The sequence below is a fragment of the Scyliorhinus canicula genome, chromosome 3 (genome assembly GCF_902713615.1).
Source record: "Scyliorhinus canicula chromosome 3, sScyCan1.1, whole genome shotgun sequence".
NCBI lineage: Eukaryota > Metazoa > Chordata > Chondrichthyes > Carcharhiniformes > Scyliorhinidae > Scyliorhinus > Scyliorhinus canicula.
Window position 1 is genome coordinate 43,449,568 of NC_052148.1, and position 19,718 is coordinate 43,469,285.

The 19,718-nt window shown below is 46.4% G+C and overlaps 1 protein-coding gene across 1 annotated transcript; it reads left to right on the forward strand.

Moving 5' to 3' along the window:
• Window positions 1-2,113: 2,113 nt before the first annotated feature.
• On the forward strand, window positions 2,114-13,216 carry tspan36 (tetraspanin 36). Its single transcript, XM_038793383.1, has 7 exons — window positions 2,114-2,398; window positions 4,956-5,147; window positions 7,052-7,126; window positions 7,266-7,361; window positions 9,482-9,631; window positions 11,064-11,147; window positions 12,124-13,216. Exons 1-7 carry the CDS (start codon window positions 2,339-2,341, stop codon window positions 12,205-12,207), a joined length of 741 nt encoding a protein of 246 aa, XP_038649311.1. The 5' UTR covers window positions 2,114-2,338; the 3' UTR covers window positions 12,208-13,216.
• The last annotated feature ends 6,502 nt before the right edge of the window (window positions 13,217-19,718 follow it).

Below are 19,718 nucleotides of genomic sequence, written 5' to 3' on the forward strand. Positions count from 1 at the left end.
CATTTTTGGGGTCTCAGACTCGCCAGGGCTGCAGACTAGGGTGAAGGCGGATGCTCTTGCTCTTCACCTCATTAATAGCGCAAAGGTGGATTCTGCTTAGATGGAGGACTCCAGTTCCGCCAAGTGCATTGTCCTGGTTGAATGACCTTGTGGAGTTTTTGTACTTAGAGGATGTCAAATAAATCCATGGAGGGTCGGCAGAGGGTTCTACTCAAGGTGGCAGCTTTTCAATTCCTATTTCATGGCGTTGTCACTGTAGATGCTACGGAAGGAGAGGGGAGGGGTTGTCTGGTTACAATTTGTTTTCTTTTGGGGAGCAGGAAGAATAAATTTGGGATTGTGTTTATTTTGTGTTTCTACTGTGTTATAATGAAAACTTTTCTCAATAACAATGGGTGAAATTCTCCCATCAGGAGACTAAGTGCCGATGCCGGAGTGAAAACCGGAGCGTTTCACTCCGGCGTCGGAGGCCGCTCCTCGCCCCCTATTCTCCCACCGCCAGGGGGCTAGGTGCGGCGCCGCGTCAATTACCCCGACTGAGAACCCCCCTGGTGCTCGATCCTCCCTCCCCCCCCCACAGGCCGCACACGCAGCGTTCGCACGCTGTTCATGCCGGCAGCGACCAGGTGTGGTTGGCGCCAGTGTGAACCCGTCGGATTGGGCAGGCCGCTCGGCCCATCCGAGCCGGAGATCGTCGCTCGACCGTTAGAAACAGCGAGCGGTGATTCTCCGAGCGGCCTGTCGTGAAACACAGCACGCCGTTTTTTGGGGGGGGGGGGGTGGGAGAATCGCCCGGCACTCCCACGATTCTCCCACCCAGCGTGGGGGTCAGAGAATTGCGCCCAATTTTTTTTTAAATGGCACCCCTAGGATGTTGATGGTGGGTGATTCAGTGATGTAAGGCCATTGAATGTCAAGGGACAATGGTTAGAACCTCTCTTGTTGGAGATGGTCATTGTCTGGCACTTGTATGCTCGAATATTACTTGCAGACCAAGCCTGGATATTGTCCAAGTCTTGCTGCATTTGGACATGGACTGCTTCAGTATCTGAGGAGCTGCAAATGGTGCAATCATCAGTGAACATCCCCACTTCTGATCTTGTGATGGAAGGAAGGTTACTGATGAAGCAGCTGAAGATGGTTCAGCCAAGTACACTACCCTGAGAAACTCCTGTAATGATGTCCTGGAGCTAGGATGATTGACTTCCAACCATCACAACCATCTTCCATTGTGCCAAGTATAACACCAACCACTGTAGGGTTTCCCCCTGATTCCCATTGACTCCAGTTTTGCTATGGCTCCTTGATGTCATACATGTTGCCTTGATGTCAAGGAGAGTCACTCTAAACATCAATTGCCATGGTTTCAGCTAGTATCTGCTGATGATAAAAAAGCACATGTTTGTCTTATTTTTAAGCAGTTGGGATCTTGTGCAAAGATGATTCCTATTTGGTTATTACCTTGAGTAGAGGCAAAATAAATTCATAGGTCACATTGTTCTATATCGATTGTAAAGGGTATTGCCCACTGTGCTTTACCACATAAATTCCTAAGGCTCCAAATTTGACATCAGTCTGTTGGAGCACTTCAAATTGGTCTCTGCATTCTGGACTCAGGAGAAAAAAGTCAGCTTGGATTTCTATTCCCAATGGCTGTTCGATATTCAAGAATATGTGTCTGGAAAGTGGCTATGTCTGATGTCAAGTGAGCAAAGAGTCTGCCACCTCTGCGATGCTACCTGTGGCCGAATGACGCGGTGACACAGCAGACCCACACATGAAGAAGGGCTGTGGCAGGGTAACCCAAAGAGATCAGCAGCAGCACAAGTTGATTTCCCCCCCTCACACTGGAGTGACACTATTACATGTCTTGTGATGCAATGATGAGCTTTACTGGTGAGGTCTTTGACAAACAATACTCATTGTATCCGAGTCAGACGCAAAGAATAGCTACCAGGGTGGGCCGGCAGTGCGTATGGAGCTCTTCTCCAACCAAGCGCCAAAGCTTTAGAGGAGAGAGGGAAAAGAAAGACTGGGGGGGGGGGGGAAGAGTAAAAACACAGAAAAGCCTCGAATGGCTGTGAATTGCTGTTTGAACATGGAGAGCGCTAGGACCCCGTAGCAACGAAAATGATTCTCAAGTAACTCGGGATAATTAGTCATGTGCTGGGTATGCCATCACATGTAAACCTAATTACCGGGGCGTGAAGGAGAGAGATCAGTCTGTCCCCGGGGGGAAGAGAATAAAAAGAGGACAGAAAATCTCAGAGCGAGTTGTAACATTGACCATCTGGTCGTTTCAGTGCCTGGACCTGTTGCAGCAGCTTGTTCATTCAGCATGGATTGGGGAGTGTTAACCTCCAAGAGTATTCTCATTTTCCTCAGCCTTATTTTCTGGGTGAGTTTACATGAATTAAACTTTCAAGAGGTTTCTCCTGGTTTGTGAATTTTAACAGCGCTTCTCCTGAAACACCCAATGGGCGTCTCTTTTTTTTCCCTACTGAACCTGGCTTCTGAACTCGATGCGAAACAAGTGGGTCACAGCGCCCCACTTCATCTAATTTTAACTTTTTTTTATAGAATCAATATATATCGTGCTGCTCACAGGCGGTTTATGGAAGACGCCTCTCCATGTAAAACGCGCGAGTATTTTATTGCCAACTATTTTTTTTCCACGCTTGAATAATTTGCGTTATTAACAGCTTACCAACGTTCCAGGACTAAAATAAAACCAAATTAGAATTTTTGCCTGTGTCTGCCCCAGCCCTTTTAATTTAAGGATTTTGAAATACCTGCAAAAAGGTGGGTGAGACCTGATGCAGGGCTTGATTCGTGTGAAGTTTGGACGGCTGATCTGGTTCCCTCCAGTCTACATTCTATTAATTGGAGAGAGAACTTGGCGCGCAGTATATACATAAAAATATATATATATTATATGGGGGGGGGAGGGGGGGGGGGGGGGGGGGGGACGCCATTTTCATGTTGGCCTCCGCCCCAACTCTTTGATTGTGTAAACTTCTTACATCGATGTTGAGAATTCGTCTCCAATATTCTAGTTGGTGTAAGACTGTGTAGCAATCCTACCTTCAGGTCTTAGTCAGGATTTTTGAAACTTGGATACGAAGCATTGTGGAGTTTGCGGTGTAAAAGAGGATGTTGACTCCAATGTTGCCATTAGTGCTGACTCTTGTTCAGCTTTCAGTGGGAGTCTTGCGTATGTGCTATCTAGCGATTAAACATAGTAACTCTGGTTGACTTTCCCCAAGTTGGAAACCAAAGGGCAAATCATTTAAATTCTGACTAAGTATCAAAGTGCAATCTACAAAAGATTAACGGTCACGTGCGCAATCCCATTATAAGTCACTTTTGCTTTGAAAACCACGTGATCCTAGAGCTCCCCCCAAGGGCTTTTGCCAAACTGTCACTTTACATTATTGTACTTAAAGTACAAGATCTAGTCCCAGTTTGTGATGCAGGATTTATTATCCTTTTGGACCTTAACAGCACCATACTGTCAGGATTCCTCCTCTGACATTCTCTCGTGTGGGCACTGGGTCAAACGCTTGCCAAAAGCTGTAGTAAATAAAATTAGTTGTGGCTGCACTGTAGATCAATCCTACCAGAAGTTTGCAAATGCAACATTTCCTTTCTAAGATGAGCTTGTTCAAGAACATCTTGTCAGTTAGAAGTGGCTATGCACAGGTTGTGTCAATAGGTGCTGTTTAGCACAGGGCTAAATTGCTGGCTTTGAAAGCAGGCCAGCAGCACGGTTCGATTCCTGTAACAGCCTCACCGAACAGGTGCTGGAATGTGGCGACTAGGGGCTTTTCACAGTAACTTCATTGAAGCCTACTCGTGACAATAAGTGATTTTTCTTTTCATTTCATTTCATAGACATAAATCGAACACCATGTGTAAAATGTTACTGTGATTTAATCCATTACAGGAGGTGCTAGAGAGTGTAGTTGAGGAGGAGAAACTGTTCTTTGTTTCCCCCCTCTTTTTTGGTCACTGGAAAATTACTGGTGTCCCTTAACACTTGGAAGGTCATCTTGCAGATTAGCTAGGTTGTTTGCAACAAATGAAGCAGAGATCTACTTTTAAAGCTGACCACATAAGCTATTGGGACTGACCAGACAACTTCAGTAGAATGCTGAGCTATTGAACAACCCTCCTTATTCTGTTGCAAACAATTTGTAACCATTCTTCCTTGCTTTAAGTTCCACCCAAGCCTTGCATAGCAAGCTGAAAGACCTATACCTACTTACTCTACCTTTAGTGGGGTGGACAGATTGGTCTTTGTCCCAGAGCTAGCTAGATATACAAATCCGGCAAAGAGACGGGGAAAGGAGCAGGTATTATACCAAGACGAGGCCACAAGATTGCATAGTTGATTTTTGAGATTGAGGGCAGCATTAGTAGGCAGGAATCTGTTACAAGGGATGTTTTGCATGTGGGACTGCAAGATCATGGTTAAACTACATCTCCCACTTATAAACTTTATTGGATGGAGACTAGGATGGCTAGCTGCCAAATGAAAACACAGCAAACTTTGCGGTAGATATCTCCGAATCCATCTCTGAAGTATCCAGAAGTTGTATCGCATGCCAAGTTTGGATGACTTTTGTGTTACCAAGATTTCTTAAGAAATAGTGGGTTGTTTTGAGATAATGACTGCTTTATGGTTCTTGCTGGTAATGCCTAAATTTAAAATACCCAAATTGCCATGGGGTTTGAATGTTTAGTCAAAGCTTCTAGATTACTAGTTTATGTAGCCTTGTGTGCATGTCCCTGGTGCTAAATCTCTATAGTACATTATAGACTTGCGTTTCATGGAAATACTAGTTACTCCAGTAGTCATCTTTGCCTATTCCTGGCAAATATTTTTCGTTGCCCTATAATCTGTATTCTCTGCTCCAGGTAAAGTGTATTGTGATACATTTCTTGTTTTGCAGGCTGCAGGGGGTGTACTAATTTATGTGGGAGCTGCTTTGTTATCCACTTTTAAGAACTACAACCACTTCTTTGAAGACCAGTATACTGTACTCCCAGCTTTTGTGATCATTGGCGTTGCATTTGTAATGTTTCTTATTGGACTCATTGGATGCTGTGCAGCTCTGAAAGAGTCTCGCTTTGCACTGGGATTGGTGAGTTTCATTTCCTGTTTTGTTTGTATTTCAACATCACGTGAAAAGCAGGCTAGAATTTTCTGCTGTGGGTTTTTTCAGGCTCAAAAGCTAACTAGCCTATCGAGTAAAAGAACAACTATCAAGTGTTAATGGTTCTAGACCAAACCCATTTTTTTAATATTTGGGAAATAGACCCATTCTTCAATATTTGAGAAACTCCAAAAATGATACTTCAGCCCTGGGAGTGATTCCACTAGCAAGTGGGTATATTGACAGGATTTTTAACATCCAAGGACCTGAGAGTTTGTACATTTCTCCGTGTCTACATGGGTCTCTTTCTCCCTCCTCCCCACAACCCAAAAGGATGTGCAGGGTGCCCCTTAATTTTTGTGGGGGAGGGGGGAAAGAGAAACTAAACTGACATGAGGTCTGGAAACAGAAAATAAAAACAGACCCAGTCCCTCCCATGAGTGACATTTAGGTTTTGTCAAGTGTACAGAGTATGTTCTGCATACAGTCCAGGCAGATTGCTCAATACATGGACATCATAGGACAAATGTGTGATAAATACATGTACGTCAGGTGAAGTGTACAGAGTATAGTGCTACAACAGTAGAGAAGATGCATACAGAGTTCAGTCCATGAGGGCCACTCGGGAGTCCAGTAACAGTGGGGAAGAAGCTGTTTTTGAATCTGAAGATTGGCCTACCTACCTGGTTCGTAACAGCTTTAGCTGACATCTGGATACTGTTCTTTTTAATAACATTACTGCAGCTGACGTTTACAGGGTGACGAGTGGTTAGCACTGCTGCCTCAATGCACTGAGGACCCAGGTTTGATCCCGATGCCAGGTCACTGTCCATGTAGAGTTTGTACATTCTCCCGGTGTCTACTTGGGTTCCCCCCCCCCCCCCCCCCCCCCAAAATAAAATGTGCCGGGTAGGTGGATTGACCATGCTAAATTGTCCCTCTTTTTGTTTGGAAAAATAAATTCCTACATTCATCACATGAGCCAGCTTGTCCAAACAGTGAAACTGATCTAACCAGGGCTTTTGAGTGTATTGGGTTCCTAATTGCTATCTAGTACCTGGAGTACTACAGAGTGGAGTAGATCCGTTCTATCTCCTTGACTCTTGGGTGGATGTACTGAATTTCAGACTGCGTTGATAGTGAATTTCAGACTTTGATCCACTGGACTTTACCTGCTAATTGTTAAAACCGAATTCTAATAAACAACCTTCAATGATTGATGACAACTGGTTGCTAATGGTGGTTAGGAGAAACCACTGATTTGTAAGTTCATTTGCAGACGGTGACTTGGCTCCCAAATATGGAAGGTGATTGAGAATAGTGTTTATGGAACTGTGGGTGTCCAACAGCAAATTCTAGACCACTGCTTGGATGTGGCCAGTTTTATTTTCTTTCACTGAATTGCCAATTCTAGATTGCTTTCCCTTTACTCCAATGGAACAGAGGTAGATGGGTGGAACTCAGTTGGAATATTAATATTTAAATACCGATGGGCAAGTCTTGGCCTGACTAACAGTGGCTTAACAGTTTTCATGTGAGGAAATTGAAAAATGAATCAAAAGGCATAACACACTAGCCACCTGTTTCCTACTGTCGAGCAAGATCAAACTTTCAGTCCAAAAGAACAGTTGCTAGTCTCCTCACCAATATGATGACCAAATAAAAAGCCTGGGTTCGCTCTGCTCTTCAGTCAGTTGAGTTCGCTCTGCACTTAGCTGGCTGCAAACGTCAATTGTTGAGCCCACTGATGAATTTCCCCACATGAAGACTCGGCTTGACAAATTTCCCGGTTTTTGGTTGGTTATGCATTCTCTGTCCACAAGCTTTCAGTTTCAACTTGGCATGCATAAGATACTGTTCAAATGAATGCTCATGTTTTTTTTTCTTCGTAGTTCATGTTCATACTGTTCATCATCTTTGCTGCGGAAGTGTCTGCTTTTGTTATGGGATTTATCTACAGAAGACAGGTATGTTGGGAGGGAAGGTTCTGCTAATTAAAACTGTTTAGCACCTTCATGTGTACAGTGATTGCTTTGGATTCTTAACATTGAACAACAAGATCATATGGGAATGAGAAGAACTAATAGTTCTGTGTATTTCCTATAGGTACATGAAGGTGTGAATAAATCTATGGCAGGTGTCTTTGCCAAATACAATGGGAAAAATAGTGAGAGCAGGGCTGTGGACTACTTGCAGGAACAGGTAAGACTAAGCTGTTGTACAAGGGATTTGCCAAATATTGCCAGTTCATAAGGAAATCGACTGTCTAATACAAACATGAGTTGATGCTGCTCTAATTGTAAACCTGTTATTTGAGGAATTGATCAGGGCTTTGCTGGCTGGCAAGCATTTAATGTCCATCCCTAATTACCCTGGAGAATATGATGAGCTGTCTTCATGAACCTTGTGTGAACCATTTAGTGTAGGTAAATCTATAGTTTCTGGTAGGGAGGAATTCAGGATTTTGACTCTAGTAGTGAAGGATAGCAATCTTTCCAAGTCGGGATGGTGAGGACGAGGGGAATTTCCAGGTGCTGGTCCCAGATATCTGCTGTTCTTGTCCTGGAAGGTGCTGTCTTAAGGAATATTTGAATTCCTGCAGTGCAGTTTGTAACTAGTACACTGCTGATAATGTGCATTGGTGGTGGAGGGAGTGAATGTTTGTGAATAGCTCAGGTGGGCTGCTTAGTGTTGGGAGCTGCTCCTGACCAGTGCCTTGTCAAGGCTTTTGGGGGGGGGGGGGGGGGGGTCTGGTGTGTGTTTTGGGGTGTCATTAGGTCAGTTACTTGCCACAGAATTCCTGCTCTTGTAGCCACTGTATTTGTATGGGTAATCACAATTTTTTAATGACTAATTCAATTATGACCTCCAGGACAGTGATAGTGGGGGGAGGGGGGGTTTGTTTTGTTGGAGATGATCATTGCCTGCCACTTGGGTGGTGTGATTTGTTACTTGACATCATCTGTGAACATCTCCATTTCTGACCTTGTGATGGCAGTGAGGGTCGTTAATGCATCTGAATATAGTTGGGCCCTAGGACACTACCCTGAGGACCTCCTGCAATGATGGCCTGGAGCTGAGATGATTTGACCTCCAATCCCACAACCATTTTCCTTTGAACTCTATGACTCCAAATCCACACTGGACTTGTCAATGTAGCACAGATAAATTGAGTAGATGTGTTATAGCTGTCTGGACCCGCTTGGATAGGTTGCAGCACATGTCTTCAGTACTATTGCCACAATATTTTCAGAGCCTAAAGCCTTTGCTTTATCCAGTGCCTTGAACCATTTATGGATAACATAAGGAGTGAACCTAATTAACTGAAGACTGGCACGTGACTGTGCGCTGAGTTCCTTAATCGGATAGTCGTGTCTAGCCTCCTCCAGTTAGTTGTCTGCATGAGTTTCCTCTGGTGCTCTGATTTCCTCCCACAAATCCCAAAAGATGTGCTTGTTGGGTGCACCTTGCCAGGCGCCAGATAAGCAACTAGGGGCTTTTCTTAGTAACTTCTGTTGCAGTGTTAATGTAAGCCTACTTGTGACAAATATCATTGTAAATATCAACCACCATTCATGAGTGGCAGGACTGCAGAGCTTGGTTCTGAACTGTTGGTTGTGGAATTACTTAACTCATCACTTGATTGACATGCAGTGGAATGTGAAGACTTCTCAAACAGTCACTCATGGACAGATACACTTGCTGCAGGATGCTGAGGATGTTTTTCCCTCTAGAACAGATTTTATTTTTAGGAATGAAATTAATGAACCAGATAAAATTTCATTCCCATTCCATAGTGGGATTGGATTTCTAATTCCATGACAATACCACTACCCCTCCTTGTTGAAGGAAAAAGGTAAACTCTGGTAAACCAGAGTTTATGAATCCACTGGCCCTTTAACAAAGTCCATCATCGCCTTCCCATCTTGGGGAGGGGTAGATGGTTATTTTGCTCTGCCTCTTACTTCAGAATGGCCCATTTTGCCTCTAAAACTGGAAATAATGTACCACTCCAATCTTTGTGTAATTTAAATTCCCAAGTTCTAAACTAAGGGGATCTTCTAAAGTGACATTTTTGATAGTCTCAAGTACAGGAACTTGGTAACCTTTTGCAGCTGGACAGCCCTTAGTTTCACTTCCAATTTACTGGCAATTTAACCCAATCAAATGGCTCTACTTGCATACTTTATAGAACACTGGTAGAGATGCAGAGCTTATTCTCATTTTACCATGCAAAAATGTGTGAAACTGAATTTGTGCTAAAAGGCATATTGTCAAATGTTTGCTGGAAGTTTTGCCGTAACATCTTGTTCTTCCTCTAGATGAAGTGCTGTGGAATTAATAACTACACCTACTGGGAAACCACTGACTGGTTCAACAAAGGAAACAAGACTTTCCCACAGAGTTGCTGCAAGCATCAATTCTCCAACTGCACAGGAAACCCAAATCACCCTGAGCTCCTTAACACAGCAGTATGAGTTTCATTTAAGTACTCCAACCCCAGCCTGAACCTATCCTTTCTGTTTAGCAGCAACAAATCCCAACCTTTTGATCAACAACAACACCTGTTAATCTATTGTCCCAATGTTAGGCTGTCATCGCTGTTAGGCTTTCTCTGATGCAAATAATGGGGGAGGATGCAAAATGAATATTTATAGCTTTCTCCAGTGAACACATTGATTTAATCTTCATATCAATGTACTGCAGCTTCCTGCTACTGTCTAATAGTATGACTTGTTTAGTAAGCTTCATTAAGAAAGTCTGTTAGTGTTCCCATTCTTTTAACCCATTCCCCTATTCTTTACTTAATACTCTTTCAGACATTCAATCAAAATCTCATCTGCCCTGTGTAATCCCTGGTGTTCTAAATTTTCAGTTGATTGACATCCTATAACAGGTCATTGTGTTGCACTACTTGCAGTACTACAAGTATGCAGCTGGCTGTAAAATGCTTTGCCACATCTGGTTGAGGATGCCATGCAAGTCTTTATTTCTGTTTATCCCTCTTGGGCCAAACATGGGTGGTGGCATGGTAGCACAGTGGTTAGCACTATTGCTTCACAGCACCAGGGACCCGGGTTCGATTCCCAGCTTGGCACACTGTTTGTGCAGAGTCTGCATGTTCTCCCTGTATCTGTATGGGTTTCTGTGGATGCTCCAGTTTCTCTTTCCCCACCCCCCCACTGTCCAAAGGTGTGCAATTTGGGTGGATTGGTCATGCTAAATTGCCCTGTGTCCCAAGGGTTAGGTGGGGTTGATGTATTACAGGGATAGGTGGAGGTGTGGGCTTGGGTAGGGTGCTCTTTCAGGGAGTGGTGTAAACTTGATGGGACGAATGGCCTCCTGCACTGTAAATTCTATAATTAAGTGATTGTGGCTCCATTTCAATTGCAACATCCAATCAATTCATGATACTTGATGAGCATTTGCCACATTGGTCAGCCTTTTTTATATCATGGTTGATTGTGGGGATTTCTACATCAATCATGTAACGGCCACTTTCCACATGTGATTAACTCCATAATGGTGTTCTGGGATGACCTGTGTCATGAGGAGGAGAATTTGCATTTTTGACTTGAATGACCTTTGGTACACCAGTTTGCAAAATATGCACTGGGTTGAACTTTTAGTGTCTTTGGATAATGCAGTCCAAAATTCTTAAGTGAGGGATGTGAGCAGAGGTGAAGTCTGGGACAAATTCCTTAGTATAGAAACAAAAGGATTCTCACCCTGGATTGTGGATCTGGAAAAAGCCAAGATAATGAATTTAGTGCCCAGGCACTTTGGGTAGCAGGCCAGTGGAAAATCTTCTAAGCAAGTTTGTGGTACGGCAGTAAAATAATTAATTAAATGTTGGCTTTAGTTCTGGAACATGTAAGCTTAATTTAACTTTTTTTTTTGTAGGGATGTGAGATGAAATTGGAGACTGGCCTGGAATCTATTCTAAGTTATGCTATACTGGTGATCTTGGGATTTGCCATCATTCAGGTATTCATTTTAAATTAAACCTGATACAAAGAAAATTACAGCACAGGCCCTTTGGCCCTCCCAGCCTGTGCCGATCCTTTATCTAAACCTGTTGCCATTTTCCAAGGTCTACTTCTCTCTGTTCCCCACCCTGGCACAAAAGCCCCATGTCAGGTTTTGCCCATGATTAGCATGGGAACTTGAAAAAATGTGAATTTTCATTCCTGGAACTGTAAATTCTGAGCTGGAATTCATGTTGAGGTGTTTTGGAGATCTAACCAATTGAGGACTGTGGGTAATCCCCTGAGGCTGGAGGGGCCGATGGCAATCACTGAAGCACATCACTCTGAAAGGAAGCACTGGATCCTCTTCTTTGGGAGGGCAAGTGTCTGTAATGATGGATGCACTATTAGGGCAGCATGGTAGCACAAGTGGCTTCACAGCACCAGGGTTGTCTGAGGAGTCTGCACATCCCTGTTTCTGCATGGGTTACCTCTGGGTGCTCGGATTTCCTCCCGCAGTGCCGGTTAGGTGGATTGGCCATGCTAAATTGTCCCTTCGAATCCAGGGTTATTGGGTTACAGGGCTAGGGTGAAAGTGAAGTTTTAAGTGGGTCAGTGCAGATTCAATGGTCCGAATGGCCTCCTTCTGCACTATGTTCTATGCCAGAGGATGAGCTTGGAGCATTATCCTTCCCAAGGCTGCCTCTCTCTTTTGGCTATTTGAACCTCTTTCAACCTCCAGCACCCACATGCAAAATTAAAATTGGGATTGGCAAAAGTGGTCTTTAAACCCAATGGCTACCCACCACTTGTGGGGGTTAGGAATGTGATGACTGGTAAAGAAGGGGGAGGGGAGAAAATAAATGACTGGCTCCAGTCCCACCTGTAACATTTGTTGCCCATCTAGCCTTGACTGTAGCTGTTTCTCCTTTCTCAAGAGAAAGGGCCATGACTAATTTGACTAAATTATTTGCTTCCTATTTTTTTTTCTCCAGCTTTTTGGAATGGTCAGCATCTGTGTGATTAGCTGCAGACGAAAGTCTGACTACCAGCCGCTCCCATCTGGCATGTATGCATGATGGAAATCCATGCAATGGAAGATATCCAGCTTTGTGGCTTATTTGAGAGCTCTTCACTCTGCTACAAGGAAGTGTTTAGACCCACCAACTCCGAATGGAAGTTATCACTGCTCTTTTTAAAACCTACTCTTGACCTCGTGCTTGCCTTGCAATGCTGAAGTACCAGTTTCTTTTTTTTTCTGTTTTAATTCTTGATGAAATGTTGCACAAAACAAATGACTTGGGTAAATTTGCCTAAATGGGTTACAACATCCCAAGGCTGTAATGCTGGCTTTGTATCAACATACATGTCCCCTAGTGGGAAAATGGGAAATGTAACATAACCAGGTGTAATTTAAACTTTCTTTCTTCCACAATTTTATATTGGCCTGCTTCTGACCACCGGAAATGTCTTTGCATTGATTTAATATTTGTTGTTTGTAGCCACATTATTTTAAAACCACTATTGATATGGGCCTGCTTCTGACCAGTCAGTACCTCTTTGCATTAATTATATTTGCTGTTTGTAACCACCACCCCACCTTGTATCTTTTTTAAAACCACTTTCAAAAGGTCTCTGACCAGTTGCACTAATCACAGCGTTTTTTTTTTTAAACATTATTTTGGGCTACAGTGGCAAAAGAGTTTTAAAAATATACATGTTGCATTTAATAAACTAAATTTTTTTTTTTTTTTTTTGCTGTAAGCTATCCTTTTTATTCCCTAATGGGATGTTTAATACTGAATAGAAGCCCCCCTCCTATTTATAATTTAATCTGAAGCAGTCTCATTAACATGAGAAACTTCATCCAAATAGACTCTGGGTACCATCCCCAACCTTAAATTTGTCTTCCACACCACGGTGGTCTTACCAGATAACGGTGCAAAAATAAGCTTTTTGTAAAATGGCCAAATAGGAAGCTTAGCATTTCTGTATCAAAGCTATTGTAAAACCATTACAAAACATTTTTTGGTATGGGAATTGATTCTGACAAGTGCTTCTCTGAATAAATGATTTAATTTTTTGGTATGGTTTTTGTTGCATTAATTCGTGCAGAACCAGAATAACTACACTTTTTAGTTTGTTCCTCTGCATTCGGTCCTGGCCCTTGGGAATGTGCTAGATTGCTGTGGGCAGATCATTGCACTAGAAGACCACCAGCTTTAGGCACATTGAGCACCTAGCGGTCTTCTGGCTACAGTTGATATTTCTCTGTATGCATTCCTCGGAACAGCAAAGTAGCTGAACCATGACCAAAAACCACAGTCTCTTCAGGGATGCTTTGCAAAAGGCACATTCCACAGGGAGGTGGGCCACAAGGCCCATCGTGTGATGGGAGTGAGACTCTGGGTATGTAGGAGGCCTTTCTTCCCCATCAGCCATATGCTATTTTGAGGAATGCAGAAGTGGGAAGGCTAGTACTAGCAAAAAATGATCCCTTGAATTACCAGAGAGTGAGCTGAAAGGATATGAGCTGGGAAATGGTGTAGGTGTGATAAAGAGTTAAGTACTGCATCTTGTTAAAAAAGCCCCCCCCCCCCCCCCCCCCCCTCCCAGGAGGAAATAGCAAATGTATTGATCATTTTTCTAATTTTCAGTAGTAGTACTAGAGAATTGCTTGTAACATAATTTTAACAATTTCTAAAAGATTTTCAGGGATGGGTTAAATAATTATAGGCCAGTCAATCTAACTTTGGTGATTGGGGGAGGGGGAGAGAGGAGAATAATTGGAAACAATTCTGAGACGCAGCAAGCTCACTTTAGAGCATTGACTGATCTGGGATAATCAGCATAGTTTGTTGGGGGCGATTGTTTTGGTTTTTAAAAAAATTACTTGGTAACAAGGAGCATTGACAAGGGTAGTGTGGTGGGTGTTGTCTACATGAATATCAGTCATGCATTTGACAAGGACTCACATGGCAGACTGGTCAGAAAAGTGAAATCTCATGGGATACAGATGCAGGTTGGATCCAAAATGGGCTCCAGTGACTGGCGACAAAGGGTAACTAACAGTCAGTGAATGTTTCTCAAATGGAAAATGTCATAATATACACACAGGTATATGATGGTGCACAGACAGGCAGTGATTGACACACAGGGTGACCAGTGAACACAAAGAACACAGCAGCCAATCCCCAGACAGGGCACGACCACTATAAAGCCAGAGAGCACTAGTTTTCCCGCTCTCTCGGGATCCAGCCTCTGAGACAGCCAGAGTTCGTGAGCAGCAGCTAGAACATCCGCCATGTGGTAGTAAGATAGTCTGGTCAGGTTAACCTCAGGTCTCCAGTCAAGTCAGCATAGTGTCAACCCACAGTAAAAGTATGTATGATAGTTAAGAGTTCAATAAAATCGAGTTGTATTTCTACAAGTGTTGGAAGCCTGTCTCTCTCACTGCTGCAGTAAACACAGTCCTCGCAGACCCAGCTTGCCCAACACATCAGAAAACAGTTTTCAATGGTGATCCACAGAGGTCAGGGTTGGGGCCCTTGCCTTTTGCTGTATATATTAATCATTTCAGATGTTAATGTGGATGACATGGGAAATTTGGCGATGCCACAAAGTGGCTGTACAGATAAGAGGATAGCTGTCTACTCCAGAATGATAGCAGTGGTTTAGTTGAATGCATAGCAAGTGCAATTCAATCTGGAAAAGTGAGGTATTGCATTTGGGGAGGGCAAGCAAAACAAGGAATACTCAATAAATGGGAAGATATTGAAAGGAGTTGAGGAAGTGAGAAACCTTAGCATGGAATTCATGTCAGGTCCTTGAAGGTGGCAGCACAGGTGGATAAGGTGATCAGGAAAACACATGGAATGCTTTCATTTATTGGGCAAGGTACCGAATACAAAAGCAGGGCTATAATGGTGGAACAGTATAAAATGCTGCTTTGGCACAGCTGGTGTTTTGTGGATAGTTCTGGTCACCACATTACAGAAAGGAAAAGAACATAATTGCTCTGGAGAGAGTGCAGAATGATGTACGATCAATTGCACAAAGACGAGAGTTGAATACAACTAAGGCTTTATTACACTGAGATGTGTGGCCTCCTACTGCAGCTGGCGAAATGGCTGCTGTATGGGGAGCACACATATTTATACTCCGCCGACTGGGCGGAGCCAGCAGGCAGGGACTACCCCTGTACCTATAGTACAGGGCCTTACCACACCTCCTAATATATATACAACAGTGGTGATTACCACATTCACCCCGTGTTAAAATTGAGTCTGGCGAGGGTGGCGGAGAACCATATACAGAGCAAGTTTAATAGACAGAGGCAAAAACATTTTGGAGTCCAGTACAAGGTGCTTTAACAGTCCCAAACCAATTACAGGTTTAGCCGGTCCGGGGTCTTGATCAGACGTTGGGAGCGACGCAGTGGTGGCGGCGATTCCAGTGTCGGTCTGCTCCTCGGTGACTCCGGGAGCGTGCCAAAATCCTCCTCATTCTCGGTTGTGTGGGCAGGGGGAGGACTGATGGTCCCGGGGGGTTGCTGCTGGGTGCATCGGGGGAGGGGAGGGTGGCGCCGGGCCGAGGGGGGTGTGTGTGGAACCAGCTGGTGCCAGGTCCCTGAGGGAGACAGTATCCTGGCGGCCGTCGGGGTACATCACGTAGGCATACTGGGGGTTAGCGTGGAGCAACTGCACCCTTTCAAACAACGGGTCCACCTTGTGGAGTCGGACGTGCTTATGGAGGAGTACGGGTCCTGGAGCTGCGAGCCAAATCGGGACCGACAGCCCGGATGTGGACTTCCTCGGGAAGGCAAAGAGACGTTCATGGGGTGTGTCGTTAGTTGCAGTGCATAGGAGCGACCGAATGGAGTGCAGTGCGTCGGGGAGGACCTCCTGCCAGCGGGACGCCAGGAGATTTCTGGACCGTAGGGCCAGCTGGACGGCCCTCCAGACCGTCCCATTCTCCCTCTCCATCTTTCCATTTCCCCGGGGGTTATAGCTGGTCGTCCTGCTGGAGGCGATACCCCTGCTGAGCAGGAACCGATGCAGCTCATCACTCATGAATGAGGATCCCCTGTCACTGTGGATGTAGGTGGGGAAACCAAACAGAGTGAAGATGGTGTTGAGGGCTTTGATGACGGTGGTAGACGTCATGTCGGGGCATGGGATGGCGAAGGGGAATCTGGAGTACTCATCGACCACACTGAGGAAATACGTGTGACGGTCAGTGGAGGGGAGGGGCCCTTTGAAATCCACGCTGAGGCGTTCAAAGGGGCGGGAGGCCTTCACCAGGCACGCACGGTCTGACCGGTAGAAGTGCGGTTTGCACTCCACACAGAGCTGGCAGTCTGCCCGTACTTCCTCGACGGAATGGGGCGGATTGTGGGCCTTGATGAAGTGGTACAACCGTGTGACTCCCGGGTGACAAAGATTGTCGTGTAGAGTCTGGAGACAGTCCACCTGTGCGCTGGCACATGTACCTCGGGATAGGGCATCAGGGGGGCTCGTTGAGCTTACCGGGGCAATACAAAATCTCGTAGTTGTAGGTGGAGAGCGCGATCCTCCACCGCAAGATTTTAACGTTTTTGATCTTGCCCCGCTGTGTATTGTTAAACATGAAGGCTACCGACTGTTGGTCAGTGAGGAGAGTGAATCTCCTGCCGGCCAGGTAATGCCTCGAATGCCGCACAGCTTCAACGATGGCCTGGGCCTCTTTTTCAACGGAGGAGTTTCGAATTTCGGAGGCATGAAGGATTCATGAAAAGAATGACACGGACCTGCCTGCCTGGTTGAGGGTGGCGGCTAGAGCGACGTCTGATGCATCGCTCTCCACTTGAAAGGGTAACGTCTCGTCGACTGCATGCATCGCGGCCTTGACGATGTCGGCCCTAATATGGTTGAAGGCCTGTTGAGCCTCAGCCGTCAGGGGGAAAAGAGTGGACTGGATGAGTGGGCGGGCCTTGTCCACATAGTTTGGGACCCACTGGGGGTAGTAATAAAAGAACCTCGGGCAGCGTTTGAGGGCCTTCGGGCAGTGGGGAAGGGGGAGTCCCATGAGGGGGTGCATGCCGTTGGGGTCGGGCCCCAGAACTCCGTTCTGGACCACATAGCCGAGGATGGCTAAGCGGTTCGTGCTGAATACGCACTTCTCCTTGTTGTAGGTGAGGTTTAGGAGAGTGCGGTGTGAAGAAATTTGGAACGGTTGGCATCGTGGTCCTGCTGATCGTGGCCGCAGATGGTGACATTGTCTCGGTGCGGGAAAGTGGCCCGCAGACCGTACCGGTCGACCATTCGGTCCATCTCCTTTTGGAAGACCGAGACCCCGTTGCTGACGCCGAAGGGAACCCTAAGAAAATGGTAGAGGCGGCCATCTGCCTCGAAGGCATGTATGGCTGGTCTGCCTTACGGATGGTAGGCGGATTTTAGGTCTACAGTTAAGAAGACCCAGTACTGTGCAATCTGATTGACCATATCAGATATGCGTGGGAGTGGGTGTGCGTCGAGCTGCGTGTACCGATTGATGGTCTGGCTGTAGTCTACGACCAACAGGGGCTGTTTAGCACACAGCTAAATTGCTGGCTTTGAAAGCAGGCCAGCAGCACGGTTCGATTCCCGTAACAGCCTCCCTGAACAGGTGCCGTAATGTGGTGACTAGGGGCTTTTCAAAGTAACTTCATTTGAAGCCTAATCGTGACAATAAGCGATTTTCATTTCATTTCATTTCATTTCCTGTGTTTCTCCCCAGTTTTCACCACTACCACTTGGGCTCTCCAGGGGCTGCTGCTAGCCTCGATGATGCCTTCCCGAAGCAGCCGATGGACCTCGGACCTGATGAAGGTCCTGTCCTGGGTGCTGTCCTGTCTGCTCCTGGTGGCAATGGGTTTGCAATCCGGGGTTAGAATAGGGAAGGTGGATCGACCTTTAGGGTCGCAAGGCCGCATACAGTAAGGGGTGGCAGGGGCCCGCCGAATTTCAATGCTAGGCTCTGGAGGTTACACTGGAAGTCCAGGCCGAGTAGCAGGGCAGCGCAGAGGTAGGGGAAGACGTAGAGGCGGAAGCCGTTGAATTCTACGCCCTGGATCGTGAGCGTGGCTATGCAGTAACCCCGGATCGCCACGGAGTGGGACCCGGAGGCCAGTGAGATTCTCTGATTGGCAGGGTGTACTGCGAGGGAGCAGCGCCTTACTATATCGGGATGGATGAAGCTTTCGGTTTCCCGGAGTCCAGCAGACAGGAGATCTCGTGCCCATCGATCTTCACGCATGTCGAGGCGGTGGCTAGATTGTGCGGGCGTGACTGGTCAATCATGACCGAGGCGAGTCGCAGCTGGTCATCGCTGGTGTCAGACGATGGGGTGCCTGGGGGGCACGGGTCCTGGTACAATGGTGGCACCCATGTGCCGTGGGAGAAGACAAGATGCACGGGCCACACGTGGCGGGGGTTGCAAAAGATGGCCATGGCCCGCACGTGGTCCGAGGAGGGGATGATGGCGCGCCCTCTGGCCGCGCGTGGTTCGAGGGGGGGGAAGATGGTGGCACCCACTGTCCATACGCGGGGGTGGTCGGGGCGATAGCGGTGACTGAGCGGGCCTGGCACACCGCGGTGAAGTGCCCCTTCTTGCCGCAGGCCTTGCAAAAGGCGCTGCGGGCCAGGCAGCGTTGGTGGGGGTGTTTTTGCTGCCCACAGAAGTAACATCTGGGGCCCCCGGGGTTGACTGGCAGGCGCGTGGCACAGGCGTAGGATTGGCTGAGTGGGGTCCCTGGTGGGGTGGCCGTCTGCGGAGTCCACAATGCGTAGGAGGAGTAGGCCGCACGGCCGGGGGTGTAGGCCTGGATATTGCGCGAGGCGATTGTCATCGATAGCGCCAGCGTTTTGGTTTCCGCGAGGTTGTGCGTGGCCCCCTCTAAACGTCGCTGGCGTATGAGGTCTGACCTTATCCCCGTGATGAAACCGTCCTGCATGAGGAGGTTCGAATGTTCCGTGGCCGTGACGGCCTGACAGTCACAGTCTCTGACCAGGGGAATTAAAGCACGCCAGAAATCTTCTGCGGACTCACCAGGGAGCTGACTACGAGTAGAGAGTATGTGTCTGAGCGTAATTCTCCTTCAGTAGCGCCATGGCTTCATCGTAGGTCGGCGCGTCTTGGATAAGAGGAAATACGTTGGAGCTCAGCCGCGAGTAGAGTATCTGGATCTTCTGAGCTTCCTGAATTGGGTCTGGTGCAGACCTGATGTAAGCTTCGAAACAAGCTAGCCAATGTTCAAAGTCCTTTTTGGTGTTGCTTGATTGTGGATCCAGCTGCAGACGATCCGGCTTGATGCGGAGGTCCATCTTCTGAAAACTTTAGTGTAATAAATTGATGCACGATCAAATGCACAAAGACGAGAGTTGAATACAACTGAGGCTTTATTACACTAAGATGTGTGGCCTCCTACAGCAGCTGGCGAAATGGCTGCTGTACGGGGAGCACACATATTTATATGCTGCCTATTGGGCGGAGCCAGCAGGCAGGGACTACCCCCGTACCTGTAGTACAGGGCCTTACCACACCTCTCCTAATATATACAACAGTGGTGATG